Source organism: Pituophis catenifer, unplaced genomic scaffold, assembly GCF_029215685.1.
Source record: "Pituophis catenifer annectens isolate HBS135680 unplaced genomic scaffold, rPitCat1.0.hap2 SCAF_7, whole genome shotgun sequence".
NCBI lineage: Eukaryota > Metazoa > Chordata > Lepidosauria > Squamata > Colubridae > Pituophis > Pituophis catenifer.
Genome location: NW_027256887.1, coordinates 17,919,854 through 17,941,342, shown reverse-complemented (window position 1 = coordinate 17,941,342; position 21,489 = coordinate 17,919,854). Strand labels below are relative to the sequence as shown.

The following is a 21,489-nucleotide window of genomic DNA, read 5'->3' as shown; positions in this document are numbered from 1 at the left end:
ACAAAACAAAACAAAACAAAACACATACACACAACACACACCACAACCCACCCCGCGCGAACTCCCGCTCCCTCAAGCATTTTATGTCCGCCGAGAGAGAGGCTTGGAGGGGGGGGGAGAAACCTTAAACCTTTTCCCCACGATGATTGGCTGATGGAGGGGTGACGAACTTCGTGCGGGTGGGGGGAGGAGAGAGAAGGGAAGAGGAAAGCGACCCGTTGGCTCCGCCCACAAAACGCGCGGCGTCTCGTCTTTTGCCGTTTGCGTCGGCGTCGTCCGCGGGGCTGGGAGGTGCCTGGCGCCCTCACGTCCTGCTCCTCCTCCTCCTCCTCCTGGCCCCCCCAGCGCGCTCCCTCCCTCCCTCCCCTCCCCCGCCGGCGCGAGCGCTGTGGTGAAGCCGCCGCATTGTTTGTGCCGAGGGGGGGAGGAGGAGGAGGAGGAGGGGAAGATTCTCGGCCACGGGCGCCTCCGCACCCAACCCGCAGCCGGACTGCGGCCCTTGGCGACGCGCTCCGCCTCCCGCCCCGAATGCGTCGCTGCAGCCGGATCCAGCAACCACCACCCCCTCCTCCGCCGCCGCCGCCGCAACCGGGAACCCGCGGGCGGCCGCGACGGCGCGGGTTATCCGCTGCCGCCTCGGTCTCCCTTCCGCCGGGCGCTAACAGCCGGAGGAGCGCCTCCGCCGCCGTTCGTTCAAACCCAGCTCGGTGTCTCGAGTAAAAAAGGAGGAGGGCCTGTCAGCCGCGTCCTTGCGGCTCCCTCAGGTGAGCGCTGGAGACCTCGGGGCGGGGTGAGGGGAGGTTGGGGAAAAGAAACTGGCCGGCTTCTGGCACGGCCTCTCGAGTCGGCTCCGCTGGGCCGAGAGAGTTGCGGAGGCAGGACGGCATTGGGCGGGCGCCATGTTTGCGGCCCGAGTATTGTCCCGGCAGGGGTGGGGAAAGCGGGCGAAGGAAGGAAAGGGCGCGCCGGGGGGCCGCTGGCGACGGAGGAGGCTGGAGAAAGAGTGGCTGGGCCTGGTGCGGAAGGAACCATTCTGGGAGTGTTGTGGGGGGGGGGAGGACGTGGGGGAGGGGAGCCAGTGGGGTCTGGGCAGGAACCATCGGCGCGGAGGCGGGGTGTGGGAGGGGAAAAGAGGCGTGCTCCGGAGCCATTCAGCGTGTGTGTTTATGTCACGATGGGCGCGGACAGGGCTGGGAGAAACCAATGTTTGGGGCTGGGGGGGGGATGACTCGTGTGGGGCGAACCATTCTGAGAGAAGGAAGGCATGGCCGCTTCAAGTTCTTCTTTTTTTTTTTTTTCCGCCCTCCCCCGTGCCAGGGATTCAGTTGCTCGGGAACTGGGGAGAAAATTGCTCTCTGCGCCTCGTTTCAGGCATTCAGATCAGTTTTCTTCCTCGAAAGGGTTAGGTTTGATGACGTCAAGGGGGGGGAGGATGGATTAATTTCTCTGAAGATCACTTTCACTTTTTGGGTGAAATGCAGTTTGCCCTTCCATTGACTTGGTCACTGTGCCCACAAGTGGGTTCTGCCCGCCACATGGGTATAGATTTGAGGGTAAACATGTAAGGGGATTAGGTTGCTGGAGTTACTAAGAGTAGCATTGATAGATAGGGTTCTCCTCTGTCCAGAGTGGTTGAGAGTTGGTTGGCATGAAAATTTAATAAATTATTATTCATCTGAATGTATCTTTTAAGTGAACTGGGGAAAATAGTGTTCCTGTTTTTGTATTAAAGAGATGATATCAGAAGTTCAGCAAATAGTAAAATTTGCATATTAGTGTTTTTGAGAATATTTAATGCAATAGTCATTTTGATCTAATGGTTAAGGAACTAGGCTAGAAAGCAGAAGACCAGAATTCACGTTCTGCCTTGGCCATGAAAGCCAGCTGTGGGACCTTGGGGCCAGTTACTTTGTCAGCCCAACTCATTCCACAGGGAAAATAGGAGGAAGATATTTTTGATACATTCACTGCCTTGGGTTATATGTAAAAAAAATAATAAAAGCAGGTTATAAATAAATAATAACTTCAGTTGCAAGAAGTGTTGACTGTTATTGCTTCAGTTTAATAATTATGTTGAATTCAACCACATCTGTTTGTTGTCTGAAATAATTTTGACAATGTTTGATTTAAGCATTCTCTGAAGTTAATACAGATAGTTTATGTTGTACAGGTAGACCTTGACTTACAGCCACAATTGAGCCCAAAATTTCTGTTGCTCACATTTGTTAAGTGAGTTTTACTCCATGTTATGACCTTTCTTGCTAGAGTTGTTAAATGAATTGCTGCAGTTGTTAAGTTTGTAACACTGATGTTAAGTCAATCTGGTTTACCCATTTGCTTGTCAGAAGGTTGTAAAAGATGATCACGTAACTCTTGGATACTGCAACTATCATAAATATAAACCAGTTATCAAGCATCTGAATTTTGGTCACATGGAGATACTGCAGTGTTTGTTAAGTGTGAAAAATAGTCACGTCACCTTTTTCACTGACATTGTAACTTTAAATAGTTGTAAATTGAGGACTACCTGCTTGGGGTATGTCTGCATGCTTAGAACTGGGATATCTGTCTTACTGGCTGTAAAATTATAATAATGGCCTACCGTAAAAGATTGTTTAAGAAAGAAATGTTGGGATGAACTGTAGTGTGCTTTGTGTTTGAGAATGAAACCTGTTGAAATCTTATATTCTATTTTATAAGCATAAAATTACATTCTAAATTGCTACTTGTAACATACTTTTAAAGTTGTATATAGTTATTTACAAATGTAAAAGATTACCGTTTTTGGTTAGAAACTAAACTTGGCTATAAGATGCTATTTTAAAAATAAGTAAATCATAACTTTTGATTTTTGTAAATATTTATTTTGATGCAAGATTTGTGAATACATTGTTGTACAAATGGAAATATATATTAAATAGCCCATGGAATAAATGTTAAGTCTATGGAACTCTGCACATGCTATTATTTCTTATCACTATTTTAACATAATTTCACTTAAAATATATACTGTTTAAAAAGTCTTTTTAGTCTATAGCAGCTTTATCAGTTCTTGATTGCTTAGCTATTCTACAGTAATTGGTATTATGCATTACCTATGACAGGAATGCTTTCAAAAACTAATTTTAAAAAGTTATATGGTTAACTGTGTTTTAGGATTCTATATTTTTTAATAAAGCTTTATAATGAGTTTGAAAAGTAGAAAGAAATTGAGATTCTAATCTAAGTAAATTATGAGCATAAATTAATGTCATTCAGAAAAACTGGTACTATGACTTAAGACATAGTTTGCACATGCGCCCTGATATAAATTTTTACAGGAAGACGTATAAACTTTAGAGAATTAGATGGAAGTTAGAAATCCAACCCTTGAACACTGCAGGATTCATCTTCAGTAGATGACTCTTCCTGAAAAACAGCACTGCGGTGTTACTCAACTTTCACAACTTAAAGATATGTGTGGAATTCTGAGAGTTCAAGTTGAAGACACATCTTCAAGTTGCCAAGATTCAGAAATGCTGGTCCAGTGAAAAGATTTAACTTATTGGCAGCTCTTAAATTTATGATAACCAAATGGTTGAGTAAAGTTTTAAATGTAGTTTATAGTGTGTTGGTGATTCATTTGGAACAGAAGATAATTGAAAATTATTAAATATATTTTCCTCCTAACAGTTTATGTTTTTGCTTATTTGTAATTGTAATTGGTTCTTTGCTGAATGGGTACAGAATCTTTATAGTGGGAATAAGATCTTATTGAGCTTTGTTCCATACTCTTCACCAACTTATTTACTGGTAATTCTATTTGCTCATGTTCCTTGACTTATTGGTGTAAGGGAGCTCTAGACAAATGTCCTGTTCTGTTCAGTGTTCTTGAGTACTATATATCCATATGCTAAAGTTTGAGAGGGGAATTAATTGGGAATAGCAGAGCTCTATAGATATGTCTTAACGTATAGTCTTTATCTGGGTACTCTTGATCAGAATGGTCCAAACATGAATTATTTTTCTACATGTTTTAAATGTGTACTTTAAGTCTAATCTACTTCACATTACAGTACAACTTTTCCAAATAGAATACATAATATATGTGTGGTACATAAGGATTATTATTTGTCCTATCTTGCACTTTTGTTAAAATAGAATCAACTGCATCAGTGAAACTTTCCAGAAAAAAATTAGAAAAAATGAACTCTGATTGACTCACTGGAATTACATTTAGAGTTTTCATCCCTCCCACACACACACCCCGGAAAATATTTACACCAATTCCCACTCACCAATAGTAATGTGATTTTGGTCTATTTTTCTTGCCATTTTTAGTTCTACTCTCCATGAAAAGGTTTCCAGGTTTTTTTTAAACGCACTCTCTCTGCGTTTATAAGAAATCGATTACAACAAAGATAATTTCCTCCCACTATACTTTGGGAATGAAAGTCTTCCATGGACAGTTCCTGATGTTACTTGAGCTGTTGTCATGTGTGGGCAAGCAAGACTGAAAATTAAATGATAACTGCAGTAATGCAACAACATAATATGATCTGAGAACATCAAAAGAAATAGGGAGCTACATCATTATTAGAAGTTACTTTTTGGTCAATTACTATTCCAGATATTTTTTTTCTCAATTGTTTCTGAGGAGCCGTGAATAGCTGTAAGTGGAGGACTACCTGTATTTCACTAATGAAGTCCCACTTGGAATACTACATCTGGTTCTGGTCACCATGATACAAAAAAAGATGTAGAAGCCCCTAGAAAAAGTTCAGAGAAGATCATCAAAGATGATAAAGTTTCTGGATTGCACAATAAACAGCTAAGGGAACTAGGTATGTCTAGCCTAATAAAGAAAAGGCTTAGCCATCTTCCAGTACTTGAAGGAAGGGAACAGAGTGTTGATTTGTTCTTCATAGAACCTGAGGACAGGCAAGAAGCAATGGGTGGAACGCCTCAGAGGAAGAATCAATGTGGAACTAATGAGGAAAGTGAAAGTGAAAACAATCAGTGGAACAGCTTGCCTCCTGGAGTTGTGGGTTCTCCATTGCTAGACATTTTCAAGAGAAGATCAGACAACTATTTGTCCAGGATGGTATAAGTCTCCTGCTTTGGGCAGTGGGTTGAACTAGAAGATCTCCAAGGTCTCTCCTAGTCCTCTATAATTCTGTGATACGGAAAACAAAACTAATTTGTGAATGTCTGTAAATGAGCTTTTAAAAGTAGGAATTTCAGAATAATTTAAGTTGCTTAATAATTTTAAGATAATTATACTATGGATAGACTTTTATCTTTAGACCATTTTTTTTTTCAATTAAAGCAGTGTTTTCTATTCATTTTGTCTCAAAAGTTGTTCCTATAATATAAGAATATGTTTCTAATGTAGGATAAAGGTAGATACTAATATCAATTACTATAATTGTAAAACAGATGTGGAATTCTTCATTCTAAGTTGTGTGTTTTGTTTTCTAGTACATATTTTTCAAAAATGCAGGTACTAGCCTTACCGTTCAAGAGAAAAAAAGTAAACTTTCCTGTTTTTATAGTATAGTTCAAGCTTACTATTTTAACAATCACTCTTTTAAATTGTAGGTAATCATTACCAAATGAGGAGGAAAGGAAGATGTCATCGAGTATCTTCAGCACGGCACTCTTCTTCTCCATGCAGTATTAAACGGTCCCCTACGAGAGAAACCTTAACCTATGCCCAAGCGCAAAGGATGGTAGAGATAGAAATTGAAGGTCGCTTACACCGAATCAGTATCTTTGAACCCTTAGAGATTATATTGGAAGATGATCTTACAGCCCAAGAATTAAGTGAATGCAACAGCAATAAAGAAAATAGCGAGAGGCCATTGGTCTCTCTGAGAGCAAAGAGGCACAGAAACAATAAAGTTAAAAAGAAAAGTGAAACTCTCCCAAACACACATGGCATTCCACCCACTGCAAGTACTCTTCCAGAACCAAAAGTGCATGTTGTTGAATATAGCCCACCTTCTGCACCTCGTAGACCTCCAACCTATTACAAATTTATTGAAAAGTCCTCAGAAGAACTAGATAATGAAGTAGAGTATGATATGGATGAAGAAGATTATGCATGGTTAGAAATAATCAATGAGAAGCGAAAAAGTGATGGAGTCTCAGTTGTATCACAAAATATGTTTGAATTTCTTATGGACCGTTTTGAAAAAGAGTCTTACTGCGAGACTCAAAAACAGGGTGAACATCAATCTTTAATTGACGAAGATGCAGTTTGTTGTATTTGCATGGATGGAGAATGTCAGAACAGCAATGTGATTCTTTTTTGTGACATGTGTAATTTAGCAGTGCATCAGGAGTGTTACGGGGTGCCATATATACCTGAGGGCCAGTGGCTTTGCAGGCAATGTCTGCAATCCCGTTCAAGGCCTGTAGACTGTGTACTGTGTCCAAACAAAGGAGGTGCCTTTAAAAAGACTGATGATGATCGGTGGGGACATGTTGTGTGTGCTCTTTGGATTCCAGAGGTTGGATTTGCCAATACAGTTTTTATTGAGCCAATAGATGGAGTCAAAAACATTCCCCCTGCCCGATGGAAGTTAACATGCTACCTCTGTAAACAGAAAGGTGTTGGTGCCTGTATTCAGTGCCACAAAGCAAACTGTTACACAGCATTCCATGTTACATGCGCTCAAAAAGCTGGTTTGTATATGAAAATGGAACCCGTGAAAGAATTAACTGGTGGCAGCACAACATTCTCAGTGAAAAAAACTGCATATTGCGATATACATACACCACCAGGATCTGTTCGGAGGCCTCTGAATATTTATGGAGAAGCTGAAATGAAAAATGGCCTCTATCGAAAGGAGGGCATGCCCAAAACCAGGTCTACATCAAGGATCAGAAAAAAAGCTAAAAAGTCAAAGAAAACACTAACTGAAACATGTGCGGTTATGCCTGCAGTATCTGCTCCATGTGTCCCTCCCCAGAGGTAAGAAAATATTTTTTTTTGCAGTTGTCAGTGTTACCAACTTATTAATGAGAAGCAAAAATTAATGGTTAATAGGCTTTTTCAGGACAAGATGCACTAAAGGCTCCAGATTATTAACAATTAAAGGAAATGAGAAATGGTCATTCTTTTAGATTTTACTTTAGCAATAAATTTCAGTCATAAATGGTTTTCATTTGTTTTCCTTGTGTTAATTTGGAATAGGTAAGCCTGGTGACTAATTGAGAATGACTGCTAGATATGTATTAGGGCTATGCAGTGTTTATGTTTCAAAGGCAGAAAGTTGCCCTGGAGTATGTGGATTTGCATATGTAGCACCTGTCTGTAACTCATTAAAATAAAGATTTTTCTTTGGATAATGCCACAGCTGCAAAGAATAGCTACATGATCCTGGGAAACAATCCAGCTCTTTAAGGAGTTGCTGTGTGAGTGCTCAGTCATGCTCCAGAGCATCTTTTTGCCTTTGAATCTGAAGCTATGCAAGCCAGAGGTAGGAACATAACCCCATCCTGTTGTTGTTTCTTTTCATCTGGTATTTGAAGGCATGTTATTTCCAATCTGGAAGTAACACTGACTTTTCAAGACTTAAAAGCCTTGATAGACCTGTTCTTCATGCCTTTATCCTCTCTTGTTTTAATACCATCCAGATGAGTGACCGTAATCACGTCTGATAGTAATGAATTTCACAAGTTAATTATATAGTGTGAGAGGAAGTATTTTCCTTTCATTTCTACTAAATTTCCTTTCAGCTAGTTTAGTAAACTGATCCTAAACCGTATGTTTTGATTTTTCCTTGTCTATATTTAGTATTCCATGAAAGAAATTGTGCATACTTTGATTATGTCCCTGATCAGCTGCCTATTCCAGCTATTTGGAATTATTCAATTTTGTTTAATAAACTATATGGTGAAGCATTACATGTTTTCTTGTGTATAATTGATTTTAGTAATATGCTGCTTTCAAAAACACATATCAGTTTATATTTATATCAGATATCAGTTTCTAAATTATTATTCAAGTTGCAGACATATCTTATGGAGAAAGAAGAAGGGAGTTGTATTGCATTTTGTGTGCTTGCTAAGAAGAAACAAAATTTTGTCCTTTACATATTTTGCAATACAGCTTCCATAATCCTACATCATTGGCATTGCACAGTCTGGCTATTTGGAAAACAAAATATTGTTTGTTCTTGTGTCTTATATCTTAAATATATCAAATATTTAACTCTTCAGACTTCCAAAATGTTTCTAGAACTTAAGTGAACTTCAAGTACAAATTTATAAGCTATGAAACAGATAACTTTAGCTAATGTACATTGTTCCTTGTCCGTGACTTATATTTAAGCAGAACAAAGAAATTCTTTTTGTAGTTTATTTAGTTTGATACTTGAACAGATATCTATAGTTTGTTTCCTTTTTGGCAGGCAATACTTTGAAGTCAGGAATAAACTATGTAGAATTGTATTATGATATTCCTTACTTGATTTCTAACAATTTTCAGTTTATGTTTAATGTAACAGCAACTTTAGAACCTTTTTCTGTACATATGTGTTCTGGATAATTTAATACTAAGAATTTAAGAATATTTTAAAATGTTTATTGAACTATTAAATGATAATGTGCTGCTAGTATTAACTAATATGAATATGTCAGGCAGCTCTGCCTTCAGGTTTGTTAAAATAAAACAGTCTTGTACTTGCACGTTACAAATTTATAAAATCTTTTCGATTGGAATACACTCGATCGGAATACATCAGGAGCAAGGCTTGTTACTTTTAAATGTTATTTTAAAATGTTGTCCTATTGAAAATTTCCGTTCTGAATGTCCTTGGACTAATAAGAAAGACTTTTAAGCTAAAATATAATAATTGTGTTGTTTCTCAAAAATGAAGGTAGTTTGTAATCTACTTTTTAAAAAACCCTGTCCTTTCTAGATTGTAAAATAAATACTGCTCAGAACTTAATAAGTATTTGTAGATAGTGTTAAATTATTAAACCCAGTGAAACTAAGAAGGGATATAGGGTTTCACAATTCATTATAATAAGAGATTGGGGGAGCAAATACACTTTATTCTGGTAGCCAAGTTTCCTCTAGACTGGAATTCTCAATATTATACTAAATTTATGGAAAATGCTTCCCTTCACAAATAGCATTAGTTATTGTTTGGGGAACCATAATCTGAAGGGGGGAAATGGATGATAATTATGTCTTTTTTCATTTATTTACTCAAGTGTATAAAGCCTATTTCTTATAAGTTTGTTTTAATATCAGTTTTTAGTACTCATCTATAATTATATCTGCTCCCAGTGGTGTTTTAATTGTATTTATTTTTTCAAATAGAATACTTTATTATCTAATTCAGTTTATACTGAGAAATAACTCTAGGAAATAGGGTGCACCTGTTAGTAAACTTAGATCAGGGGTCTGCAACCTTAAACTCTCAAAGAGCCATTTGGACCCATTTCCCACAGAAAAGGAAACACCGGGAGCCACAAAACCTGGGTGTGGCCAACTCGAAGTCACTCACTTCCACTCACATGACCCCCCCGGCCACGCCTACCCAGCCAGTCATTAGGAAGAGAACCGGTTGTTAAAAAACACCGGGAATAAAAAAAAAACCCTTTTGACATCTCCCTCTCCCTCTCCCTCCCCCCTCTCTCCCTCTCTCTCCCCCCCTCTTTCTGTATCTCTCTATGTCTGCTTCTCTCCCATGCTCTGTATCTCTCTGTCTCTCCCCTGGCCGCTTCTCCATCCCCCGCCGTCACCCTTAGCTTCTCAGGCCAGGCAAGGAGTGACTGGGAGGGGAGGGAGAGGGGTGGGGCCAGCCAGTGGTGGGATCACTTGACATGGAGCCACAGCAGAGGGCCCAAAGAGCCAGATGCGGCTCCAGAGCCGCAAGTTGCTGACAACCTGACTTAGATGAAGCAAATAAGATTGGAATAATAATAGAACTAGAGGATATATCAAGCAGATAGATAGCCAATTGCATAACTCATCTATCAGCTGAAAATTAATCTCTAGGAAATCAAGAAGATGCTATGAAGGTTTCATGAATTAAAGTAACTCGATGGTTGATATAGGTACCATACAAATCTAATAAATAAATAATAAAAGTGACTGACAAATATGTATGAACCTGTGGTCTAAAATCTTCCAAAAATAAATAAATTTAATTGATTTAAGTATTGTGAACTTTTATGCAGATCTGCCTTATATAATGGTAATGATGAAAGCGGTAAAAAATTGAGTTAACACAATTTGTAATGAATTGTGTCATTTATTTATTGAAGGTGTGTGTATATATATGTGTGTGTCTTCTCAGGTTTTCGCGGGTGTGTGTATGTAAAAGGTTAAAATCTCGGGTGTTTTCCCACGTCATTAGAAGATAGGCTGAGATCTCAACAGGCAACCAGTGGTGTTGTGATGCCTACCAGAATCCTTCCCTCTTTGCAGGTGACAGTTAGTAATAGAGAACCAGAGAAAGCTGGGCCTTTAACACGCAGTCAGGCTGCAGCTATGATAATGAAGCAGAAGAGAAAACGGTTGCCCTCCAATCAGGACACAGAGTTGCAGGCTAACCAGCATACGTCAGCAGCAGCGAACAGAGAAAAGCGACAACTCCAACCTTGCAGCATACCCACAGCTTCTAAACTGAAAGTAGGGGCCCGATGATGACAAGTTAGAGAGCTTGTCGAAACGTTGCCAAAAGAACTTTTAAAGTGTTGGTTAGGATTTTAGCCAAAGTTTTAAAAGACCTTACAAAGTGTTTTGTTAGGATTTTAGAGGATTTTGAGCTGGGATTTTAGCCAGGATTTTAAGATTTTAAGCATTTTAACTAACAGACTTTTAATGACATGGGAAAACACCCGAGATTTTAACCTTTCACACACACACACACACACACACACACACACACACACACACACACACACACTTCAATATATATATATATATATATGAAGTGTTTAAGTATTGAGCGTTTGTTTGGTAACCTTACTCTGGAATGTTAAATAATTAACAAAATTTGTAATGAATATATATTCTTTTACTTATTGAAGATTTTTGAATATATGAATTGTTAAGAGTTTGTTTTGTAATCTTACTCTGGAGATCTGAGTAAATACTTCAAAGTATAGAAGAATTAAATAATGTGATACATCAGATTTTGTAGTTTCTGTATAACTGATAATAGTATTCTGAACCTAAATAATTGTAACTGATTCCCCATGCCAAAAATGTTACTATATGTTTGTTTAGCATTCTTCTTTAATATAAAATACATTTTTTAAACTTGAAGGGATTTCTACCAACAATTTGTGACACAAGTATCTAATATTAGAGAAATAATTGAAAAAAAGTATCTTTGCACCAAGTTGTTCTTTGGATACAGAACCATGTGAAGATGTTTGTATAGTAGAATATTTTTGAAACAACAATAAAATCTGGTCAGATTTATAATTAAAAATATTCTGTGTTTTATTTTAAAATACTAATACTTCTTTCTTTCTTTCCTGTTTAGATTAAATAAAATTATGAATCAGGTGGCAATTCAGCGAAAGAAGCAATTTGTAGAAAGAGTCCACAGTTACTGGCTACTTAAAAGGTTGTCCAGAAATGGTGTTCCTTTATTGAGAAGACTGCAGTCCAGCTTGCAGTCACAAAGAAACACGCAACAGGTATCTTTATTTCCTTACTTCACATATGATTAAATTATTTGGCATATTTGAGCTAATAATGTATGGGTACAATTATCCAGGACCACTATAATTATGAATAATATAAATTACGTGAATGCTTATATTTTACACAAGGAGTAAATATACGGTATATGAATTAAATTAAGTGTAAATACAAAATTGACGTGCTGTGTTTTACATGAAGAAAAAGCATTGCCAATTTTGTACTGAAGGCAAAATGTACTAACAGTTGTTTTTGCAATAGAGTTATTAGCTACTTAATGTTACAATTAAACTAACAAATACATGATTTTTTTTTCTTTCTTAAGAGGGAAGATGATGAAGAAACACAAGCCTTAAAAGAGAAATTGAAGTACTGGCAAAGACTCCGTCATGATCTTGAAAGAGCACGGTTGTTGATAGAGCTTATACGAAAAAGAGAAAAATTAAAAAGAGAACAGGTATATAAAGCTGTTGACAATTTTGTCTGAGTTTACATACCTCAAGTTTCACTTGGTAGTGAATGGAAACGATAGGGCTGTTTTTCCTGTAATGGGAGAGATTTTATTTTCCCTTTTACATCTACTGTAATAGCAAGCACTGTAGTGAGGATTAATGATATCATCTAGGATGGTAGAAGGAAGGGACAGCAACGTTAGATCATTTATGTCATTGTTTAATCACTTTCTAGAAATAATTGCTCGTATGTTCTTGCACTGCCCCTTCTAGCAAGTCCAAGATTACATCTCTTCTTTAAGTGCTTAGGCTGGCCATAGCAGTAGTGTTTTTTTCTATTAACAGATAGAAAGTCAGTTGATACCTTTGTGAAAGGGGGGTAATTTTGCTCATTCCATAAAGAACTAAGACTACTTTTTTAATATTTTTTTCTTTTCTCTTTGTACTATATCCAATTACCCTATTCTTAAAGCCTGAGTGTTAGTAATAATCATAATAGGAAGCATTTCGGAAGGAATAAGTCCATCAGAGAAAGCCCTGTATTCTTTTGAATTTCTGAAGCAATTAGAATATAAAACATAATTCAACATCATTTCAAGGTTTGGAGCTATAGAGAAACATAAGTCTTCCCCCTGACTTCAGGAATTTGGAAAGTATAATCTGTATAATTTATCTAGGCTTTCCAATAGGCAAATTATTGTGGCAGCGTTATTTTCTAATAATCAGCATCCTTTTGGCCTTTTAAAAATAGCACAAAATTACTTAATTGTGTGTGTGGTAAACTAAAACAAGATAAAATTAACAATGGAAGTATTTAACATAAATTGAAAACAAAAGTGAGCAGTACAAAAGAAATATATTGAAGTGATTTTGTTATATAAAGAATGACTAAATATCATATTGTTAGTTAACTTCAGAGGTCCACAAAAGTGACCGCAATTGGAACCAGCAACTCAGTAATTAACAAAATAGTCATTAAGTAAAAAACACATGACCACAAACTGTTGTTAGGATTTTATTTCAGCTTTCCTTTGCTATACAGCATCAGAAGGATAGAAACCTAAATGGCGAAGTCAGCTCATATAGCCAGAAAGGCTTTCAGAACTCAACTCATAAGGAAACCAAGTAAAAAGGAAAAAAATCATACAGCCCCTTTTTCCCACTCTCCACCCTTTGGAATGCTTACCGCAGTGCTGTGATAATTATCAAAAATAGAATTAATGTTTGGGTTTACATTCATTGGAGAGGATGGAATTAGAAGGCAGCAAGTACATCAGTGGTGGGTTGCTCCCGGTTCTGTCTGGTTCTTTAGAACCGGTAGTAAAAGCGGCGGGAAGCTTCGCCCACCCGCCCGGACGTCATAATTGATGATCTTGCGCATGTGCAGAAGCTTCTGCGTATGCGTGCGCTCCCATTGTGAACCGGTAGTAAAGGTAAGTCGAATCCACCCCTGAAGTACACAATGAGGAATACACATTGAAACTAATCAACTAGGAGACACTAGGAACCTAACAAAAGCCTTTAATGTGAAACTGATAAATTGTTAATTTCAGGCAGTTGCTGTCAGCCAATAAAGAAAGTTAGTATTTTTTAGGGATGTGCTGTATTGTCAGGTGGTGATAGCTTGTTTCGTGATCTCTCTACTCTTGGTGGGAGTGGGGTGGGGAAGGGGGAATGGGTCAGACACAGGACAATGTATACTTAACTGACAGTAATGGCAAATGTGATAAATGCTGTGAAATCTAAATTTAGGCAATGATTGCAAAGCTACTTTTTCATCACCATAACTATGAATGGTTCATGTCTAAAGCAGTTGTTATATAGAAAGTACTTATATATGTATTTAAGAATGTGAATTAGCTGAGAGAAAGGGGAAAGCAGAAGTCATGGTTGGCTGGAATTAATAAGATCCTCAAGACGATCAGAAGAGATAAGAATTTTAAAAAACAAAATAAAAACAATGTTTGAATTGCTATATGAATCTGGTAGTCTCGGGTTGTTTGCAAAGTTATTAAAATATGAGGTATTTAAAATATGAAGTATTATGTTGGCATTTCTTTAGCTTATTATTTCTTATTTCCATTCTATATTTTGCATAATTTTGCTTACCCCAACAATAGTGTTACCCACTACTGCAACTATAGGGACTCCCTCTTGTGTATGAGTGGTACAACATAAATGATTGCTACTTGTAGAATTAAGTTTGTTTTAATATATATAATTCTAGTGAAGGTGAATTTTGGTTAAGCTTAGTAAATATTTTTTATAACCTATTCTCAAAGAAAGAAGGAAAAAATCATTCTTCTTTGATCAACGTATATACTATATATTAAAGATTCCTGTATCATCATATCTACTAAATCATTGTTTTTTTAAAGTGTAGAAAAACAATCATTTGTTGTAAAAGGAGGGGAAATCTGAATACTCAATATATAATTACTATTATATGGTTATTTTTTGTTAAATTGTATTTCAGAATTGATAGCTTTAAAAACCAAACAACAATTAGACTTATCTCCTTTCAATACCAAGGTTAAATATGGTGAAGTTTACTAAATCTTTTAAGAGAGCATTATAGTTACATGTCAGATGTAACTCCTACATGTCAATTTGCCTCCTACCGGGCTTAACAATTTATTAATAAATGCTAGAGTTGGATTTGTTAAGTGATCAAGTGCACTATAAAGCATGTAATTAAAGTCTGAACTGACCAAGTACATGCTAAATAAATAATTTCTGCAGTACTGTATGTTATCTATATTTTCCTGTGCTATTAAAAATTATGCACATATGCATATTCCTTCTGCCTATAACTTCATTGTGAAAGTTTCATTGCAATGGTAGAATTTATCACTAAATGTAGTTTTAATAGGTTTGAGCTTTAATCATGATTTATTATAGCAGCAAAGTAGCCAGTGATTGTATTTTGATGATAAAATAGATTATAATTGTCCTCTGTTGTGCAGATCAAAGTGGAACAGGTTGCCATGGAGCTTCAACTGACTCCATTTACTGTATTATTGCGTTCAGTACTGGACCAGCTACAGGAAAAGGATTCTGCTCGTATATTTGCTCAACCAGTGAATCTTAAAGAGGTAAAATTAAACATTTCTGATATATTGATCCAGTAGAATGTAACATTCATTGTCCAGTAGAATGTAACAGACATCACATCTGTCATTGTTTTGACTGTAAAAAAGTTTAATAAAATCTAACTTAACTACATTAAATTTAGAAAAAGAAAAGCAGAATTGCTTCAGTAACTACTTAAATTCTGTAGGCATATAATATTAATATCTGAGAAGAGATTAATATTTTGAATACATAGTTCTGGATTATTTGACTTAAATGTCTTTAAAAATAATTTTATCAAAGGTTTACAATAGTACTATCTAAAGAAACCTAGAAAAATAAACAGAAAAAAATAGAAAGTGAAGAAAAGAAAAAAGAAGTCAGAAAATTTAAAATTAAAAGAAAGAAAAGTAAGAATATGCTAAACAAAACAGAAAAATATATAAAGAAATGACTTCTCCCTTCATCACAGTATAAACAATTTTAATAATACTACCTTTTTAAAAAATACAACAAATGGTCTCTTCCATATACCATCTCTTATCTGTAATAAATTCATAAAATTTAGTCATATCTGTCCTGATTTCAGCAAAAGTCCATTAAGGGTTACCACAGATAACCACATATTTATTTTGACTAATTTTATATTCATTCCATTTACTTCTAACAATCTTGCTCTTAATCCCTTCAAATAAGTATTTCTTTCCAGTTTGTCCTTTCTCATATCATTCTACAAAGCTTCAACAAACCTTTTTTTTCTTTTTGTAAATCCAGTATAGGAAAATTATCCAGGTCACTCTATTGGCTTTTATCTGTATATCCCTTTTTATTATTAAGACAACAATTCATTTCTTTTGTATGTCCAGCATGACATCTTTTTCCATGTCATTCCTATAACTTGTTTTTAAAGTTACTCATTTTTAAATTTATTTTCAAATCAATCTCAATTCTGTCAGGCAATATTTGATCCTTTTTTGTAGCATTTTTAAATACAGTCTACAATCTACAGACACTCTTAAAATTAAGTTCTGGGTCCATTGTTCAAAAACATCCTTTAGTATGTTTTAAAATATTTTGCTTCATTCACTGTTAGTAAGACAAGTTTGAGTGTTCTTTAATTGTAATTTTTTATTTTCGTCTACTTTTATCTACAAATAGTCCTGGAATAAAGACCACAGTTTGGACAAGAATTTCAATCATTAGGATTGTAAGTCAAGTCGGACCTAATTTTTATGACCATTTTTATGATGGTCGTTAAGTGAATCATCATAGTTATTTAAACAAAGCTTCAGTTGACACAAACTCCGTGATCATAGGTGCAAACCTATTCTTGTGAAATTCTTTTGAAAATCTGAAAAAAAGCCATCTGTTACAGTCACATGACCTTAGGATTGATCTGCGATCAATCATAAATGTGAGATGGTTGCCACGCCCCTAAATTGCATCATGTGAACATATAGGTGTTGCAATGGTTATAAGTGTGAGGGTTGGTTGTAAGTGCATGGACCAGACTTTTTTCAGTATCGTGATTACTTTGAAACAAACAGTTGTAATCTGGGATTTTTAATGTCTTATTTTACGCTTTGTTAAGAATTCAAAACCATTTTCACATGGGAAAGATTCCTTATAATTAATTCATTTATATGGATTTTAACCCATTTATAACTTTCTAACATCAAAGATTCACAGATAGTCTTTGCAACCAGCCTTGAGATTTGAAGCTCCATCACTAAGCAATACAGTTGTTAAGAGAATGGTGCCCAATTTTGCAATTTTTTTTTTTTGCCATAATCCATAAGAGAATCATTACTGTTAAGCAAGTCATATAATTGTTAAGTGAATCTGGCTTTCCCATTGATTTTGCTCATTGTATGCTCTCTTGGAAGGTTGCAAATGGTGATCACATAACCCTGGGATGCTGCAATCGTTGTCAATACATGCTGGTTTCCAAGCAGTCACATTTCCATCATTTCACCATGGGGAAAGCTGCAACAGTCATAAGTGCAAGAACCAATCATAACTCAGTTTTTTTCAGTCCCATTACATCTTTGGACAGTTACATGAATGACCATAAATTGAGGATTACCTGTAATCACCCTTTTACTGAAAAAAAATTAAGTCCTTAAATTTTGAAACTTCTTTCACTAAGGATTAAAGGTAACTCAGTGTTATAAAATCCAAAGGTTTCTAATAGCTTAAATCTAGTTAACAAGCAGTTTCCAAAAATGATTTTAAAAAATATGGAAACCCAGTGTTCTTTTGAGGCACCAAGCCATAGTTTGAGCAAGATGACTATTCCTTCATCTTCCAGAGTTCTAAACCCACCAGAGACTGTTATCTTCTGGTTTCCTTGTGAGGAACAACTGTTTCAAACACTTGTGTGTGATTTCAAGTCCTCTTCTTGTCTGGAGAGGAATTACAAAGAAGCAGTCTACTTGCTGACTCTTCATTCCACTATGGTCATCTGCTTCGCTTCAAACCAAGTTGCTTTGTTCACCATTTCTTCCTTGGAAATACAGGCTTTAAATGTTAAAATTAACTTAATTAGGTTAAATTAATTTTGATACAAAAAAAAATGCATTTAAATATAGGATGCTTAGAATAAGATGCAAGAGTCAAGTTCTAAGTGTCAAAAAGTGTAGAATAAAATCAGGCCATTTTGGTTTTTCTTAAAATTTTCTAATAATCCGTTGCAGTTTTTCAAAACAGTCTTTTGAATTTCAGTATATTATTCAAAGAGCATATAAGAATGTGCAGAATATTCTATGCATAGAACTGATGGTTTTGTGCAGCCTGTGTTCAGACTGCAACAAACATGTTGAGACATGGACAGTTGTCCAGAATGTGAACAGTAGGAAAAAGATCAGTGGAATGATGTAGCATGCAAAGTCTAAGGGAGGAAAGGGAAAGCATTATTGGGATGATTTGGGAAAGGTGGACAGACTATCTGGACATGAGTGGCACCAGGAGTGTTATTCAGGTAGTAACACTGAACAAAAAGAAGTAAAGAAAAGGAAGTAATGTGTTTATTAGGGAGTGTTGCTGATCAGTTAAATATTAGCTCCTGGAATTAGATGACCCAGAAGGAATGAAACATACAGCTAAGGAGGAAGGAACATAGGAGTAAGATGCTCAGACAGACATGCAATAAGTACAGAATGCATCAGCCTTGTTCTATTTATCCTATAAGACCCCTCCAGATTTCTCTTGGTAAAAACCAGAATGATTGACATCTTGCAGAATTCGGTTCATCTGGATTGAAACCACAACACCCCACTCTCCTCCCCACACCCCTACCCATCCCACCCCCGTACTAAAATGGTGTAACTTTACTTTTGAGTTGCAGTGTGTTCAGTGCATGGAACAAAATACATGTTTTGGTTTTATGCATTCCATTATTATCTATCCATACATCCTATCTACATGTCTTCCATTTAAAATCTGTATTTCAGGTTCCTGATTATTTGGATCACATCAAACATCCCATGGATTTTTCTACTATGAGAAAACGGTTAGATACCCAAGGTTATAAAAATCTCGATGAGTTTGAAGAAGATTTCAACCTTATTATTGAGAACTGTATGAAGTACAATGCAAAAGATACAATATTCTACAGGGCTGCTGTGCGGTTAAGAGATCAAGGAGGTGTTGTTTTGAGACAAGCTAGAAGAGATGCTGAAGCAATTGGATATAATAATGAAACTGGAATGCACTTACCTGAACGGCCTAAACTTGAATCTCCTCCACCTTTTACCTGGGAAGATGGTAAGGAGATAAATGTCAACTACTGCAGCAATATTTTCACATTTTTGTATGAACAGACATATTTTTGCATGTATATTCTACACAGTAAATGAACACTTTTAGGCATGTTCTTCTACATTCTTAGGCAAGAATTGTACATATTTAACTCTACATAACAACAATCCTGTACCACAAATTGTTTTAAAATTAGTTCTGCATTTAAAACAATGTTGATGTGGATGGATTACTATTAATAAGAAAAACGGAAAAGATGAGACATTCTTTGAAGTATCTCTGTGTTATGTTGTATTATGTGCTTTTGAACTGCTGCTTGGAAGAGACTATTTGCTTCATGAATGGAATGCTTTTTTCTAATGCTTAAATATAACTTTTCTCTGTTTTCTTCATTGTCTATATCTCTCTACTTCCCTTCCTATTGTTTCTTTCCAATTTGTCATCTTTATATTTATTTATTCATTCACTGTTCTTTCTGTTGGAAGATAGTGTCTCTATATATCCCAAGCTGGTTTGTATGTGTGAGAGAGAATGATTGGTGTAGGCAGGTGTGGATCAATTAATGTAGTAAATGGAGTATCTTACTTTACAGATTTTTTTAATTGGTAGCTTTTAATTACATAATATATTTATTGGGCAAGTAATAGGTTTTTTTAGATTTTTCTAATATGGAATTGCTAACCTAAATTCACATGGCAGGGAAGGTGAATTTTACAGAGCTTTGTTATAAATTCTTTCCTTAAATTTATATTTAGTATCAAATTTATCCTTTCAGAAAATGTGGTTTGGACTGCTACAGTGACAATTTATCAATTACTTTGCAATGATGTTCCAAGAAAGACCATTCTTTAGTTCAAGGCTCAATAGTCAAACCTGGGATCTTATCTTTGTACTGTTTATACAATTAATATGAATTCCTACTTGAATACCAATGAAAAACAAAAGCATAATGGCAGGTCATTAATTCAGTTTAGTAGATTTGTAAAGAATTATTGATTGCCTTATCTTAATTTATTTACTGAGAAGGACTGTTGGAGTAATGTATGTTCTGCATCATTAAATAAGTGCTGCCCCAAGATGTTAATGTTTCATAATTTTTGGAATAAAGTTCAACTTAATTCAGAGCTATATTAGATATAAATGTCTCTTCCAGAAATTAATTGCATTTTCTTTTAATAGAATGGCTGGAGGCCTTTATTGCTATAGAGCTTTGTACTATGAAAATAAAATGAAACAGGCTTTGCTTGAGGCTGCTTAGTATCTTGGATAATCATGCATATATAGCCTGTGTGTTCTAACACCACGTGACACATGTTGAAAACATTGAAGTAATACTTTGAGATACAAGAATAAACTGCATGAGTGAAACAGAAATCATTTTTGGCTGCTTAAAATTAAAAGCTGATTTGAACATTAACTTTAAGGCAGAGGTTAGAATTGGCCAGTTCTTACCTTGCAATGGAGTAAGTGGCAACTATTTGTGTTATGCTTCAGGAGTAAAAATCTATACACAATGTGATTTTTGGAAAAGTGATGCTCTCATTAGTAGTAGCATACTCCATATTGGATTGCTGCTGGAGGAATGCAATCAATATATCAAGTTTATGTATTAAGTTAGTTGATTGCCAGCTGAGGTCATAGTAGCAGTATTATTTGTTCTTAAGGTGCCACGAATTGAATTTGAAATGTATGCCATCCAGCTTTTTATGCCAGCAAAATCATTCCACAAAGGCATAGGGAGATTTAATGTTTTAAAATAATAACTAGGATAGAACTTCAGGTCCTGTCTTAATGTCAGATGCTGCTTTAGTGTTTGCCGTGTAAGTCAATTGAAATAGCAATCTAATATCTTTTGTTTTATTGAGTATCATTGTGCAGCAGAGTCATGCTGTTACTCATACTATAGAAAAGTATTGTAAATGTCTGTGTTTTAATTCAGTGGATAGGTTACTGAATCCTGCCAACAGAGTGCACATGTCTTTGGAAGAGCAGCTGAAAGAATTGTTGGAAAAACTTGATCTCACTTGTGCAATGAAATCCAGTGGGTCTCGGAGCAAACGAGCAAAGCTTCTAAAAAAGGAAATTAACTTGATTCGCAGCAAGATAAGTCAGCAACATCATCAGCCCCCTCAAATAGAATCAGGTATTGGAAGTTTTGAAGAAGAAAATGCAGTAGTGGAACACGAAAGTGAAGAAGAAGGTAAGAGACATCTTGATTTAAATCATAATAGTGCATTCAGAGGGAGAAGGTTGGGGGTGGATAGAAAAGGTAATTTACTATTAGTTGTAAAGTTTTAGAAGTCCAAAACAGTTCTAAATAGGAGTATAAGGGGTATTTTTTGTGACTACATAAATATAGCTTGAAATGATTTTTTTTTTATTTTTCCCTACCCAGAATCAAAAAGTATATTTAAGTGGTAAATTCTGAATCCTTGAGAAGAAATATCCTCCTTTCCCCATACTCTTTTTAGGGGAGGGGAATGGAGATTTTAGAAATATTTTAGTGGTCACTATTAATACCTAAATTTACTTTAACGTTTTAGCATAAAT

At 36.0% G+C, this 21,489-nt stretch overlaps 1 protein-coding gene across 6 annotated transcripts in view; it reads left to right on the top strand.

The window, feature by feature from the left end:
• Positions 1–459: 459 nt before the first annotated feature.
• The window catches only part of BRD1 (bromodomain containing 1), a 43,524-nt gene continuing 22,494 nt past the window's right edge, over positions 460–21,489 (top strand). For all 6 annotated transcript variants that reach the window (XM_070948016.1, XM_070948015.1, XM_070948014.1 and 3 more), the window contains exons 1-7: positions 460–764; positions 5,581–6,958; positions 11,496–11,652; positions 11,982–12,113; positions 15,075–15,203; positions 18,633–18,945; positions 20,879–21,139. In XM_070948016.1, coding sequence (XP_070804117.1) covers positions 5,595–6,958; positions 11,496–11,652; positions 11,982–12,113; positions 15,075–15,203; positions 18,633–18,945; positions 20,879–21,139 — 2,356 coding nt within the window. In that variant the 5' untranslated portion in view covers positions 460–764; positions 5,581–5,594. The remainder of the gene's footprint in view (positions 765–5,580; positions 6,959–11,495; positions 11,653–11,981; positions 12,114–15,074; positions 15,204–18,632; positions 18,946–20,878; positions 21,140–21,489) is intronic.